We start from the raw sequence: 11,863 nt of genomic DNA, 5'->3' as shown, positions 1-11,863 counted from the left end.
ATGGATAGGAGCCATCCGGGAAAGAAGGACATGTCCAAGAGGGAAAGAAGAGGGAATCACTCATGGCAGGAGATTTTAAACCCGGGAGAATGGGGGATGGAGGAGAGGGGCCACAGCCAACGGGATACAGGGGATTGGAGGGGTAACCTGGGGAGAGACCACCACCACCACTGGGGCTTTGGGGGAGAGGGAAAAAACAGAACAAACCATTTGAAAGAAAAGCATCAGGTGTATTCTGATCTATGAATTCATCCACCACTCATGATTTGCGGGCCCATCAGTAGGCATACAAGTTCTGTGTGGTTGACTTCTGAGGTAGTGGAAAGTAAATAGTTGATAGCGTTCAAAAGTATGCGACGTAGAATTCTGAATGCTGACATGATTAGGAAAAGAAGAACAAAAAAACCAGAATTGCCTTAATTGTACGAGTCTACCACCCCGAGAGTTTTTGGTCCTTGAACAGTCCCCTGAACCAGTCCTCGGATTCTTGCTTGACTTGTCCGATCAGGTTTTCCACTTCTCTGAGAGCTGCGTGGCTCTTGGGTGCTTTCAATGTTAATTTCAAGCAGCAAAGCCCTTCAAATTCCAGGCACTCATGTCCACGCAGCAGCAGGAGGAAATCTATGGCCGCAGGATTTTGGAGTGTGGCCTGCCTGCCAATCTCCTCGTCTTCTAGGAGGGAGCAGGCAGGTAGACAGAGGGTCTCTGCGGCAGTGGAGAGGCATATATTTTCCTGTTGGAGCGTCTGTGCCGGGGTCATCCAGATGTTTTGGCATGGCTGAGGGACAATCCATGTGGCTGTCAGACTGCTCAGCACTTACAGGATGACAGCTTGGACAGGGCTCATCATGAGGTTGAGTGGGAGGTAGATTTTCTTTTCTGCAAGGAAAACCCAAACATTTTAAAACATATTAAAAGTCAGGGGTCTGCTGAAATGTAGGAAGGCTTTCCTCTTTCCAGCAGCATTTTCTCTTTGAGGCAATAGCTCCTGGCTCTCCATCCCCGTTTGCTGGTGCTGGATTTTTTGGGGTGAAAGGTTTTACCCACTTTTGGGGTATCCATTGTGGGCCTGCGCCCCCAGGTAACAAGCTCATAAGGACCCTCGGTTTTCCAAGTTTCTGGGTCCTTAATGAGGACTGGTGGTCACTGTGATAACTTAAACCGATTATTACTGTGAAAATGACATACCACCGGAGAACTCATATCCTCAAATGAACAATTCAGAAAATTAATGGTGAACGGGGCTTTGCAGAGCTTTTGTTGTGGTGACATCCATGCTGCTGAGCTGCTCTGCCTAGCCAGGACTTGTTTGAGCGTATGGTACAGCTTGACCTGTGGGGGAGTGGGGAATGCCGGTCTTATGCTCCACCCCCCAATGCTGGACAAACTTTAGGAACTCCTTGGAGGCGTACGCAGGGCCGTGGTCAGTCTTTATCTCCCAGTGTTGGGATCCCCAACACTGAAAAGGCTTGCACCAGGTGCTGCTTGTCATGCACAGCCCTTTCCCCTGCGTGGGCAGAGGCATCAACCGCACCTGAATATGTGTCTGTGCTAAAACATGTACATATTTTAGGTGACCAAAACTGGGAATGTGTGTGATGTCTGTCACATTACACACTTCACAGCTCCCAAGACCTTGGGGGTTAACCCCAACACCCAGTGATGGCACAGCCTGGAGCTGGCAACTGAGACAGGTGGCCACAATGGCCCAAGCCTGATTCCGTGTTAGTTGGAACTGACGGATCAGACCTGGCACATTTTGATGATACTGCTGATGACTTAGCCTTGCCTGTTGGAAGACGTCTGGAAGGCGTGCCATTTCTGCTGGGGCGGCAAGGGAATCTGCTTTGCAATTACCTTCTGCGATTTCACCTGGCAAATCGGTGTGTGACCTCACGTGCATCACATAGAACAGATGCTCCTGCTGCAAAAGTAAATAAATTAGTTTTGAAAGCCACCTGAAGAGATGCTCGTTCTCCGTGTCTTTGAGAACTGCCTGCTCCACCTGGACACTACTTCCGCCACGTAGGCTGAATCGGTAACCAAGTTAACTGGCTCCGAGAACTTCTCAAAGACTCTCATGACTGTGGCCAGTTCAGCGACCTGGGGCAACCCCTCCCCTTTTCTGGGCATGCACCGGGGACAGCAATGAAGCCACGTACCACTGGCAGATGGAAGGACTGCATTTCATTCCCTGAGGCAATACTCTCCAGTGGCAGTGCTTCAGTGGGGCTTCTCGATTGGTGGTAGGAACAGAGAAGGCAAACCCTGGTGCATCTACTGGGTGTAGGGGAATATGGAAAAAACAGTGCTCAATGTCCAGGGCAGCTAATTGCCAATTTTGGGGAAGCATCATTGGGGAGGGCATCTCTGGTTGAAGTGACCCCATGTCCTCTATTACCTTGTTTATTTCTCATAAATAATGGAGGAGCTGCCACTTATCCTTCCCTGGCTTTTTTATAACAAAGACCGGGGAATTCCAAGGGCTGTTTGTCTCTTCAGTGTGACTTTTAGCCAATTGCTCCTCTATGAGATCTTCGAGCACCTTCAGCTTTTCCTTGCTGAGTGACCACTAATTTACCCAGACCCACTTGTAGGCAGGGCACTCCGCAGTGGGCACCTCTAAAAATCCTGGGCTGTTTTAGGGATGACCTATTTGACCCCCAATGGGACATGGTGTCTCTCCCCCACAGGGGAGCTTTGTAATCAGTGCCAAAGGAACAGACACTGGCCAATTTTCTGTCTGGCCCGTCAATTTGCACGACACTTTTTGATATCTTTGCCGATGTGACGACTCCTACACCTTGGATTTTGCCGGCCCAGGTTGCAAATCCCAATGTGACAGCCACAACCTTTCAGGTATGATTGTCACATCTGCCCCTGTGCCAAGCAACCCTTCTGTCGGAACCCAGGACACCCTTCTGGATGGCCTGGATGGCCCGAGCCCCAGACAGGGGGTCAGGGAGTTCTGGCAGGAAGCCAAAGACACTTGGGATTTAGATCCTGACCCATGGAACAAATTACCAACCTTGTATAAAGAACCACAAGTCACAAAAGTTTAAGTAGAGTGATAATGAATTAATCAGAGGGTGAAAAGTGGAATTTTGAGGATTTTACTGGAGAGGTCTAGGAGGCAAGATGGGGGGATTTGGGTGTTGTCCTATTCTTCTTCCTTCTTCTTCCTAGCCTGCATCTTCTGGGTGATGGTGTCACATTTGGATTAGTTTAGAAGAGAAGTAGACAGTCTAACATAGGCAATAGATATTGGAAAATAATGATAAATAAAGTACACGTAATTCATAGTATCAAATGTGAACACCAGCCCATAGGCGGGCAGTGTGCCCTTGACAGACCTGCAAGACAGAACTCTGCAGGTCCAAAAAATAATGTTTTAGATAAGAGACAATAAACAAACTTGAGAACCAGAGTCGAAGAATTCCAACTCTTTCTTCGACCATGAGGCTGGGAAAAAAGGACACTCGGTGTCATCCCGACAGCAGGAAACCCCAGACCCTTCCACGTGGAGATGGTCTGCTCCACGTTACGTTGCATCCCATAATGGGTTTGTCCTCACCAACCACTTCTGCCCAGTAGACACCAGGTGCTTTGTCATCTACTGAGATTTCTGCTGGAACGGAAATGGCCTGGGCGATGATTTACCCTTTTGGCCAAATAGAAGGGTAGCTGTGGACAGCACGCCAGGAGAATGAGGTTGGGTATGTCCTCCTTGATGGTCATGGGAGCCACCTCAGTCTCCACGGGTGTGTGTGCGGTGTCCCCCGTAGCAAAGCACTCACTGTCCAGTCCTGTGCAATCTAACATCAAGTCCTGTGAGTCCTCTGGCAGGTCCACTCCAATGACTGTCCACTTGGTAGACGTCAAAACAAAAGCTTTGCTGGTCACAAGCTTGAAACGCTTGTGAGGCCGCCAGATTTTGTTATGCAAACATTTCTGTTGCTGTCCTGCACCCCGCCTCCAGTCCTCCCCCTTTTCTGTTTTGAGGGAGGTTTTCCCCTTAGGGAAGCCTGCTGCATTTGTGTTGTGGCACAGTGCAGGCCTGTGCTGGTGTCCTAGTTTTTTGGTTTGAAGGTTTTCTTTTTCTGCGGCTGGCTTTGGGGGCAGTCCTGGTCAAAGTGTTCTGGCTTCTTGTACTGGAAGCAGATGGCATGTCGAAGCTGCTCTGGTGACATCTGTTGCCTCCTCACTCCTGGAGATACAGCTGCCAGAGTCCTCGGAGTTGTTGACTTTGGCACCACCTCTTGTGCGTCAAACCATTCTGCCTTCCTAGCACACGCTTTGATCATCTGTGCTAATGTAGGTGGAGGGTCGAGAGGCAGTCCCAGGAGCACCCTGTGGCAGACCTCATTGGCATTTCTCTGTGCCGTCTCCTTAATTAACTCTGCCTGTAGCACAGGGTCTGCTACTTGTCTATCTGTGCACAAAGCTGGTCGACAAACTGCAAGAAATTCTATGAAGCAGACAGTTTAATGTTAAGGTAACTACCCCTAGATTCAACAGTTGGTAGCTGGTAAAAAGCCTTTTCTGCAGCTTTTGGGATTTTATCTAGGACAAATTTAGATAACACCCGAGCTTGGTCCTCGGCATTAGCTCACTCGCCCTCGCCACAGAGATGTTCATATGTGATGTCTTTATTTTCTAAATCCTTTGCCCCCTGGGTGCTTTGCTGAAGTTCCACCAGGACTCCTCTCAGGGATCTCTTCCAGGACCTTTCCTATAGATCAAACTCTGTTTGGGTAAGCCAACAAGGGAAAAGATCTCAGAGGTCAGTAGGAACAAATTTGAGAGATATTAAAGTGGGTCTTATCACGCTTCTAAAAATTTCACTGTTTCTGCTGAATTCTAACTGACTTTTGCATAACTCCCTCTTTGTTTGGTAGGAGAAGGGCTGATAGATTCAAGGCCCGCTTCTACCACCAGTATATAGGGCAGGAGCCACTGAGGGAATTACTTCCTCCCCCCACTTTTGATCCCCAGGGTTTTCTCTTTCAGCTCATCCCTGTGGGACTCGGCAGGAGGGGCACACCACGCATGGGGACCGGCAGTGGGACCACCCCCTCCCCCAGCCCCACTCATGTGGGCACTGGACAAGGGACCACCCCCGTGGAAACTGGGTGGGGGCCTCCCCTCTCCCCCTGTGGGACCCGGTTTGAGGGGGGGTGGGAAACAGGAAGAGGCAGGGGGGTGGGGCTGTGTGGAGAGGTGGAGCAACTGTGGAAACCAGGGGCGAGGTTACAGGAGGACATCGTGCAGAGGGGGAACATGGAGGGAGTGTGGGGGAGCGTCCAAGGGAAGGAAGATACTGGGGACAACATGTGGACACAGGAAGATACATGAGGTAACAGCTACCTCCTCCTGACCCATGGCTTGGATTGGGCTCCCCAGGAGGACAGTGAGTTGAGGACAGGTTGACCAAACACCAGCTCTGTGGCCACAGAGAAGGAAGGAGCTCACTGCACCAGCACCCAGAAGTGCTGCTTTCCTAGGAATGCAGCTGCCAAAGACCAAGTTGATGAGACTATCCAAAACCCATCACCCCCATCCTGGAGCAGAGGTCATGGCTGGTCAATGGTCACGACTCCTGTCCCTTCTAATCTTGATGCATGTGGCAATCGGAGGAATTGGTTCTATTTTGGGAAAGTCCATGGGGTCCTTCCTCCCTTTTGCAACCCACAGTGTTGGCAGCTCTCCTGCTGTCCCCTTCCACTGTCCCCTCATAGCCCAGCCTGGTGCCCATGCAGCCAACTGCCCTCTCCCCTACAGACCTGAGCCCACTGCTAGCCTTCCCTCTAATGAGTCCCCTGAGGCACAGAGAGGGTCTGGCAATTATTCATGTCCCAAGGATGAGGAGCTGGACAGCCATTGGAGTCTGCCGCGCCCCTGTCACCCCCAGCAGGCTCTTTTGTCCCCAGAGACCCAGTGGGACAATGTTCCCCTCCGGTGCTTTACCTGGCTGTTGCTCAAGGATGGGATCTGTGTCCCCTGGAGAACACAGCCACCTGTGCTGGTTTAGGCAGCGGTGGAGTTTTCTTTTTTTTCTGTACTGCCACTCTGGTGAGGGGACTGCAGCACATGGAAATTTGGGAGGAGATACTGGTGGGATAACTGATCCATACCAACCCAAGGGATATTCCAGATCGTATGACATCAGTATATAAAGTGGAGGGAAGAAGTAAGAAGTGAGCTACACCTGGAATTATAGCCTTTATCTGCCCAGGTCACCATTACCTGTGATGGACCCTGCAGTTCTGGGATTGCTGAACACCCACCTGCCCATGGGAAGTGGTGAATGAATTTCTTGCTTTGCTCTGTTTGCATGCATGGCTTTTGCTTTCCCTGTTACATTGGTTTTATTTCAGCCCACGTCTTTTCTCGCTCTTGCCCTTGATTCTCTCTCTGATCCTGCTGGTGGGGCAGTGAGTGGCTGTGTGCGCCTTGGTGGCTGGCTGGGGTGAAACCCCGCTGGTGTCACAGCGAGGGACACCTGCAGTCCCCTGCAGCGATGGCTTTGGGCTTGGGCAGCACTCAGCAGCTGCAGGGGCTCGTGGTGCCCCAGGGAAGTGTCACAGCAGGACACGGGGTGAAGCACTGGCCACGGCTGTTGAACATGCCCAGGGGGAGACGCAGATGTCCCCAAAGGCCTGTGACCCGGGGCAGCTGGAAGGGCTTGCTGACGTGTTGTGGGCCGCTTGCATCCCCCAGGAGCCGTGGGTCTCTCTCTGAGAGCCGCTGTCCCTGCAGCTGGCTCCGAGCCCGGTGTGTCACAGAACTCCTGCCTGCTCTGCTTGCAGGGCATTGCATCACGCTGCCCCAGGGATGTGCCCAGGCCTGACGCTGCCCTGCTGCTGGCCACGGCTGCTGGCCACAGCTGGCAAGAGGTTTCTGCGCTGGTCCCAGTGGGATGTTGGCAGACAGGGCAGATCAGGCACCTCTGGCGTGGCAGGGGGTGCTGGCTCTGTGCTGCCCTGGACAGGCTCCCAGGGCACCCACACTGCTACCAGCCAGCATGGGGAAAGATCTTCTTCTTCCAGATTGTTCAAGCAAATCAGAGTGGCAGCACTTCTTTTAAATCTGTTTAGGGACATCATATCCATGAGAGAGCAGTGACCTGTCACAGGGGTCAGTGTGAGGAAAACAAGAGATAAAGCCCACTTTTGAACCAAAATGCTAATTTAGTAAGAATCCCCCAAACCCAAATCAGCACAACCTCCTCACCCCCCAATATGATCAGTGTTTGGATGCAGGAGCTAGCAACCAAGTGAGAAAACAGAAAGTTTGGATCCTTACTATCCATAAAGAAAAAGCAACATAATAATAAATAAACATAGAGATGGAATTAATTAGGGAGATCATGTATTTTGTTAGCTGTTCAGAAAGAATTTCACAGCGAGACTTTGGGTACAGCATCTACAGGGGCTGGCCAAGAACATGTTCAAGGGTCAGGAGAAATGCCACTGAGAAATAAAAAATATGAACTTACAGAACTGCTCTCTGCGTTTTATACAATATATATTCTGTGAACAACTTTCTATTCTTGCAATTAAAACAACTGAAAAAACCAATAATCTAAGTTATTCTGTTACAAACATCAGTCATCCATGTACTGACAAAGCATAAAAGAATAGAAGAGCAAATAATTAAACAATAATTATTTAATCAAGCTTTTATTACATGAAAGTCAGTAAAGTTTCATCTTTTAAGCCATGGACGGTTCAAGAGTTGCAGCCACCTTGCCAAAGTTCTCAGGATGGCTGGAGTTCATTCTGTGATGTGTGGCCACTCAGCGAATTGGGTGGAAATCCTCCAAGAGCTGCCCTATTCTTTTCTTTTCTGCAAGAGGTGGGAAAACCTAATCAGCATTTGAGATCGATTTGGAAAATGTTTTATATTAAATCTTTGATGTTAACAAAGCCACCACAAATCTGGTTTTTGCTACCCATAGCAAACTATTAGCTTGCTCTTGTAGCTAAGTGCACAACTTTTTTTTTTTCCTCCATATGGGCCTCCACAGATCTTTTGGAGGAATCTCAGTAGTAACAGTTTTTTATTTCTACATATTCCTTCCAACATGGCATGATGCAGACAATAATCCAACAGCCAGAGTCACCCAACTCTACTGTGTTAGAAAGTGGACAATTTTCACCCAAATTTGCCATTGCATCGTTGGGCTCAGTGACTATATTTAGTAAAAATACCCCTGTTCTTCACCATTGCTCTAAGCCAATACCAATTCAGATTTCCTGCCGTTTCTATTTATTATTTTTTCACCTGTTCTGCTTGTTTTCTGAATATTGATCATGAGATTTCTGAATTCACATGCAACAGGCATTTTACAGGAAAAGACACTACAATTGTGAAGTTACAAGAATAAAACCTGTGATTTCTAATTTCCATTATTTTTTCTTCAGTGGTACAAATTTGGTCTATCCTTTTTTTTTTTTTTGGCTCTGCTACTTTTATACTAAAATGAGCATTTAGGAGGAAGAGGTGGTCATTGATGCGTATCAACAGCTCAGTAACAATATCTATTTTCACATCAGAAAATCCTTTAGACTGATGCAATTTAGATTGTGAAGGAGCAGGGAAGCCTTAGCCCAGCAAAATCTTTGCACCCAGGTTATGGCAGGCTGAGGTCTCTCCTAAAAAACCAGCTGAGTGTACCTCCTGATCCATGGAAGTCCACTGGGTGGTGCCTGATGTACTCGAACAGCTCTCTGTCCACCTTGGCGTGCATGTACTCGGTGCGTTTCACCAGCTGGTAGCCAACAAAGCAGCCCAGGCTAGCTAACAGGACCTGCCGGTGAACACCTGCAGCAGGCGGAGAGGAGAGGAATTGTCCCCAGCTCTCCCAGCTCCCCGTGGGCCTCAGGCAGGGCCCCACTTTCCCCAGGCCCCCCAAACACTCCCGTCTCCCTGCTTTGCCCCTGCCAAGGTCCCCACTGTACCCACAGCTCCCATGGCACCTGCAGGCCCCACTTCCCTCAGGGCTCCCTCCCCTTCCCACCACCCACACCCCTCAGGGAGTCACCCCAGATCCCCTCCACTTCCAAATGATGTCCCTTTCCCAGCCCCTTCCAATCCCCCAGATCCCTCACTTCAGGGCTCCCACCCCTTAACTCCCCTCCCCACAATCACACAGAGAACTCCCTTCCCCTCCAACAAATACCCACTCCTGCAGCCCCCAAACCTCCTCTAGCCCCTCACTCCTGGCTGTTTCCCCTTTATTTATCCTTCAGAGTGACCCCAAAATCCCACACCCCCCTTTCCCAGGCTCACATATTCCCTTTACCCACCCCTTGCCTCGACCTCGGGGCTTCTTCCCCATCCCCAGCCCCTGTAACCCTCAAGGTCACCCCAAATCCGCCATCCCGCCCCCATTTCCTCTCCAGTTCCTCATTCCTAGCTGTTTCCCCTTTCTCCCTTCATTTATCCCCCAGTGACCCCAAACCCCACACAGCCCCTTCCCCAGCTCCTCACCTCCTCCCTCCCCTCGCACCCCGCTCCGTTCCCCCTCCCCTCAGGCTCCCCCCGTGCCCCCGCACCGGCTCCGAGGATGGGGCGCTGGTTAAAGGCGTTGTCCAACAGCGCCGACATCCAGCCCGCGAACCCGAGCCACACCGAGCCCTTGTTGAGGAGCGGCGGCGGCGGCAGCGACCGCGACTCGTCGGGCAGGAACACCATGGCTGCGGCCCGCCGAAGGTGACCGCGGGGAGCGGTGCGGCGGCAGCGCCTTCCCCCGCCGGCCCGCGCCCTGCTCCCGCGTTCCGCTGCCTTCCCCGCTTATGGTTATTTTACAAAAAAACCCACCCCAAAATCCAACTCCCCGCCCCACAAACACATGCCCGCCCCAAACTCCCAGGCTGAGCGGCCTTAGCCGGGTCGGAGAGGGGGTTCCTGCAGCCCTAACCCCACTGGGTGAGCCGGCCCCGCTGCAGGGCCAGCGAGGCCGGCCGGGAAGTAAATTAGGGGGTTGATTAAGGGCTAAAATCGAACCCAGTTAATTTTCAGAGCTCAGATTAAAGTCTGAGACCTAACCCATAGTGTTAGTTTTTTCATTTTTAATTAATACGAAATCATATTAAATCATTTGCCACTGTAGCAGGATTGACGGAACCGTTAAAGAAACCCGCATTAACAAAACACATCATGGATCCCAAAGGCTTCCCAGCCTCTTTCCTAAAAATGTACTATTTAGCCTTTGCCCATGAGAGGAAAGCTCATGTCTTTACAAAGAGTTTGATGGGTGAAGGTATGGATGTTAATGTCTCTGAATTGGGTCTTCATGTCTCTGCTGACTTAGGGCAGCAGATTTGCTGCAGAGCCCTGACACCTCGGCCCCTGGAACAGACAAGGGGCTGCACAAGCCTGAACTTCTGAGCTTTGGGGTAAAACAGCAGGTTCAAGGGGGCAATATGTGGTAGGCGGTTCGGGAAGGCTGTACCTTCCTAATGCCTCAGCAATGGGGAAGGAAGAGGGAAACATGCGGCTGGGAGTTCAGGATCGAGGCAGGCTGTGCCCTCCGAAACCCCTTGGGAGAAAACCCTGTGGGTGTGTGCCCCAGTGGACTCTTCCTTTATTCAAATAAAGCTGAAGGACTCAGATTTTTGGACACAGACCTTTGGTGTTTGTGGATTTTCCTGACATCTGCACAAGAGGAGGTTGGGCAATTGCTGCTCCACAGTAGGAGATGCTTCTGCTGAACCTGGGATGATTGGGATGATACAATGGTGATGCAAGGCCACTTCCACAGTCACAGGTTTAACTTCACAGAATCACGGAATGGTTTGGGTTGGAAGGGACCTAAATGGTCATCCACTCCCAACACCCTGCCATAGGCAGGGAGAACTTCCACTGGACCAGGCAGCTCTATCCAGCCCAGCTTTGAACACTTCCAAGGATGGCACACCCACAGCTTTGCTGCGTGGCCTCTTGGAGGATTTCAGGATGTGCACGGCTAGAGAAGAGCCAAGAGGGGCATTTATCAGGGGTGTTTTCATATTACCATTTCCCTACACAGGGCAGCAGATCAGACACATAAACACAAGCATTGTGGATGCCTCATCCTGAGCAGAGCTTTCAGGCTTTGAGTTGAGATAAAATACAGGTGCAAGAAGCATCCTGGCATCATTGGCAGCCACAGCAGCTAAAACAACATGGATAGTGTAAAAAAAGCAGCAACTATGAGAAAATAATGAAAACCAAAGTGAGATGTCTTGAATATGAACTCACTGGCAGTGAATACTTTAAATGTACCAAGTATTTGGTTACAGAAACAACCACACTGATTAATCTACCTGTTGCCCTAATAAAAGCCACTATTTTAAACATCCCAAATATTCAAAGAACTCAAAAAGCATAACTATCCCCTTGGCTATCCTTGAGGAAGGGGTCCCATATTTCAGCTAACATAGAGGAAAGTTCAAAAACTGTCAAAAATAGTAATAGTAGTAATAAAAAAAATCCATCCCTCTCTCCTCCCAGTTTTATGTCAGCACTGGAGTCCAAAACAGACCCCAACATCAGAGCAACATCTTCTAGGGATGGTTATGTAGGGTTTAAAAGGTATAACTATTTACTGCAGAAATAACTGCTATCCTTTTGTTTTCTGCCTCTGTGGAATCATGTTCCTCAATCTACCTTTTCCTTAAGTCATTACAGGAACTATGGACACTTGATCTTTTGTTAGAGTTGTAGAATTTTAAATGAATTACAAATACAGCTAAGGCAGCCACATTATCTGGTACATTTAATAGCCTTAGAATACTTCTTCATTTGAGTAACATGCCTCAGTTTGGTCATCTGGTCTACAAAAAAAGAGCCAGTAGAAGAACATGAAAACCTATCT

The 11,863-nt window shown here is 49.8% G+C and overlaps 1 protein-coding gene across 1 annotated transcript; it reads right to left on the bottom strand.

The window, feature by feature from the left end:
• Nucleotides 1–7,354: 7,354 nt before the first annotated feature.
• On the bottom strand, nucleotides 7,355–9,809 carry LOC120506674 (NADH dehydrogenase [ubiquinone] 1 subunit C2-like). The gene is made up of 3 exons (XM_039718508.1): nucleotides 9,561–9,809; nucleotides 8,680–8,826; nucleotides 7,355–7,848 (listed from the first exon to the last, which is right to left on the bottom strand). Exons 1-3 carry the CDS (start codon nucleotides 9,697–9,699, stop codon nucleotides 7,799–7,801), a joined length of 336 nt encoding a protein of 111 aa, XP_039574442.1. The 5' UTR covers nucleotides 9,700–9,809; the 3' UTR covers nucleotides 7,355–7,798.
• Nucleotides 9,810–11,863: the final 2,054 nt, after the last annotated feature.

The sequence above is a fragment of the Passer montanus genome, unplaced genomic scaffold (genome assembly GCF_014805655.1).
Source record: "Passer montanus isolate IOZ18808 unplaced genomic scaffold, ASM1480565v1 scaffold4, whole genome shotgun sequence".
Lineage (NCBI taxonomy): Eukaryota > Metazoa > Chordata > Aves > Passeriformes > Passeridae > Passer > Passer montanus.
The sequence above is the reverse complement of the archived record's forward strand: the minus strand, read 5'-3'. Positions and strand labels throughout refer to the sequence as shown.

Coding starts and splice junctions, on each gene's coding strand:
- LOC120506674 (XM_039718508.1), bottom strand. CDS start 9,699: ATGGTGTTCCTGCCCGACGAGTCGCGGTCGCTGCCGCCGCCGCCGCTC. Junction 8,827..9,560: donor GCGCCCCATCCTCGGAGCCG/GTGCGGGGGCAC, acceptor CGCCTGCTGCAG/GTGTTCACCGGCAGGTCCTG. Junction 7,849..8,679: donor GGACTTCCATGGATCAGGAG/GTACACTCAGCT, acceptor CACCTCTTGCAG/AAAAGAAAAGAATAGGGCAG.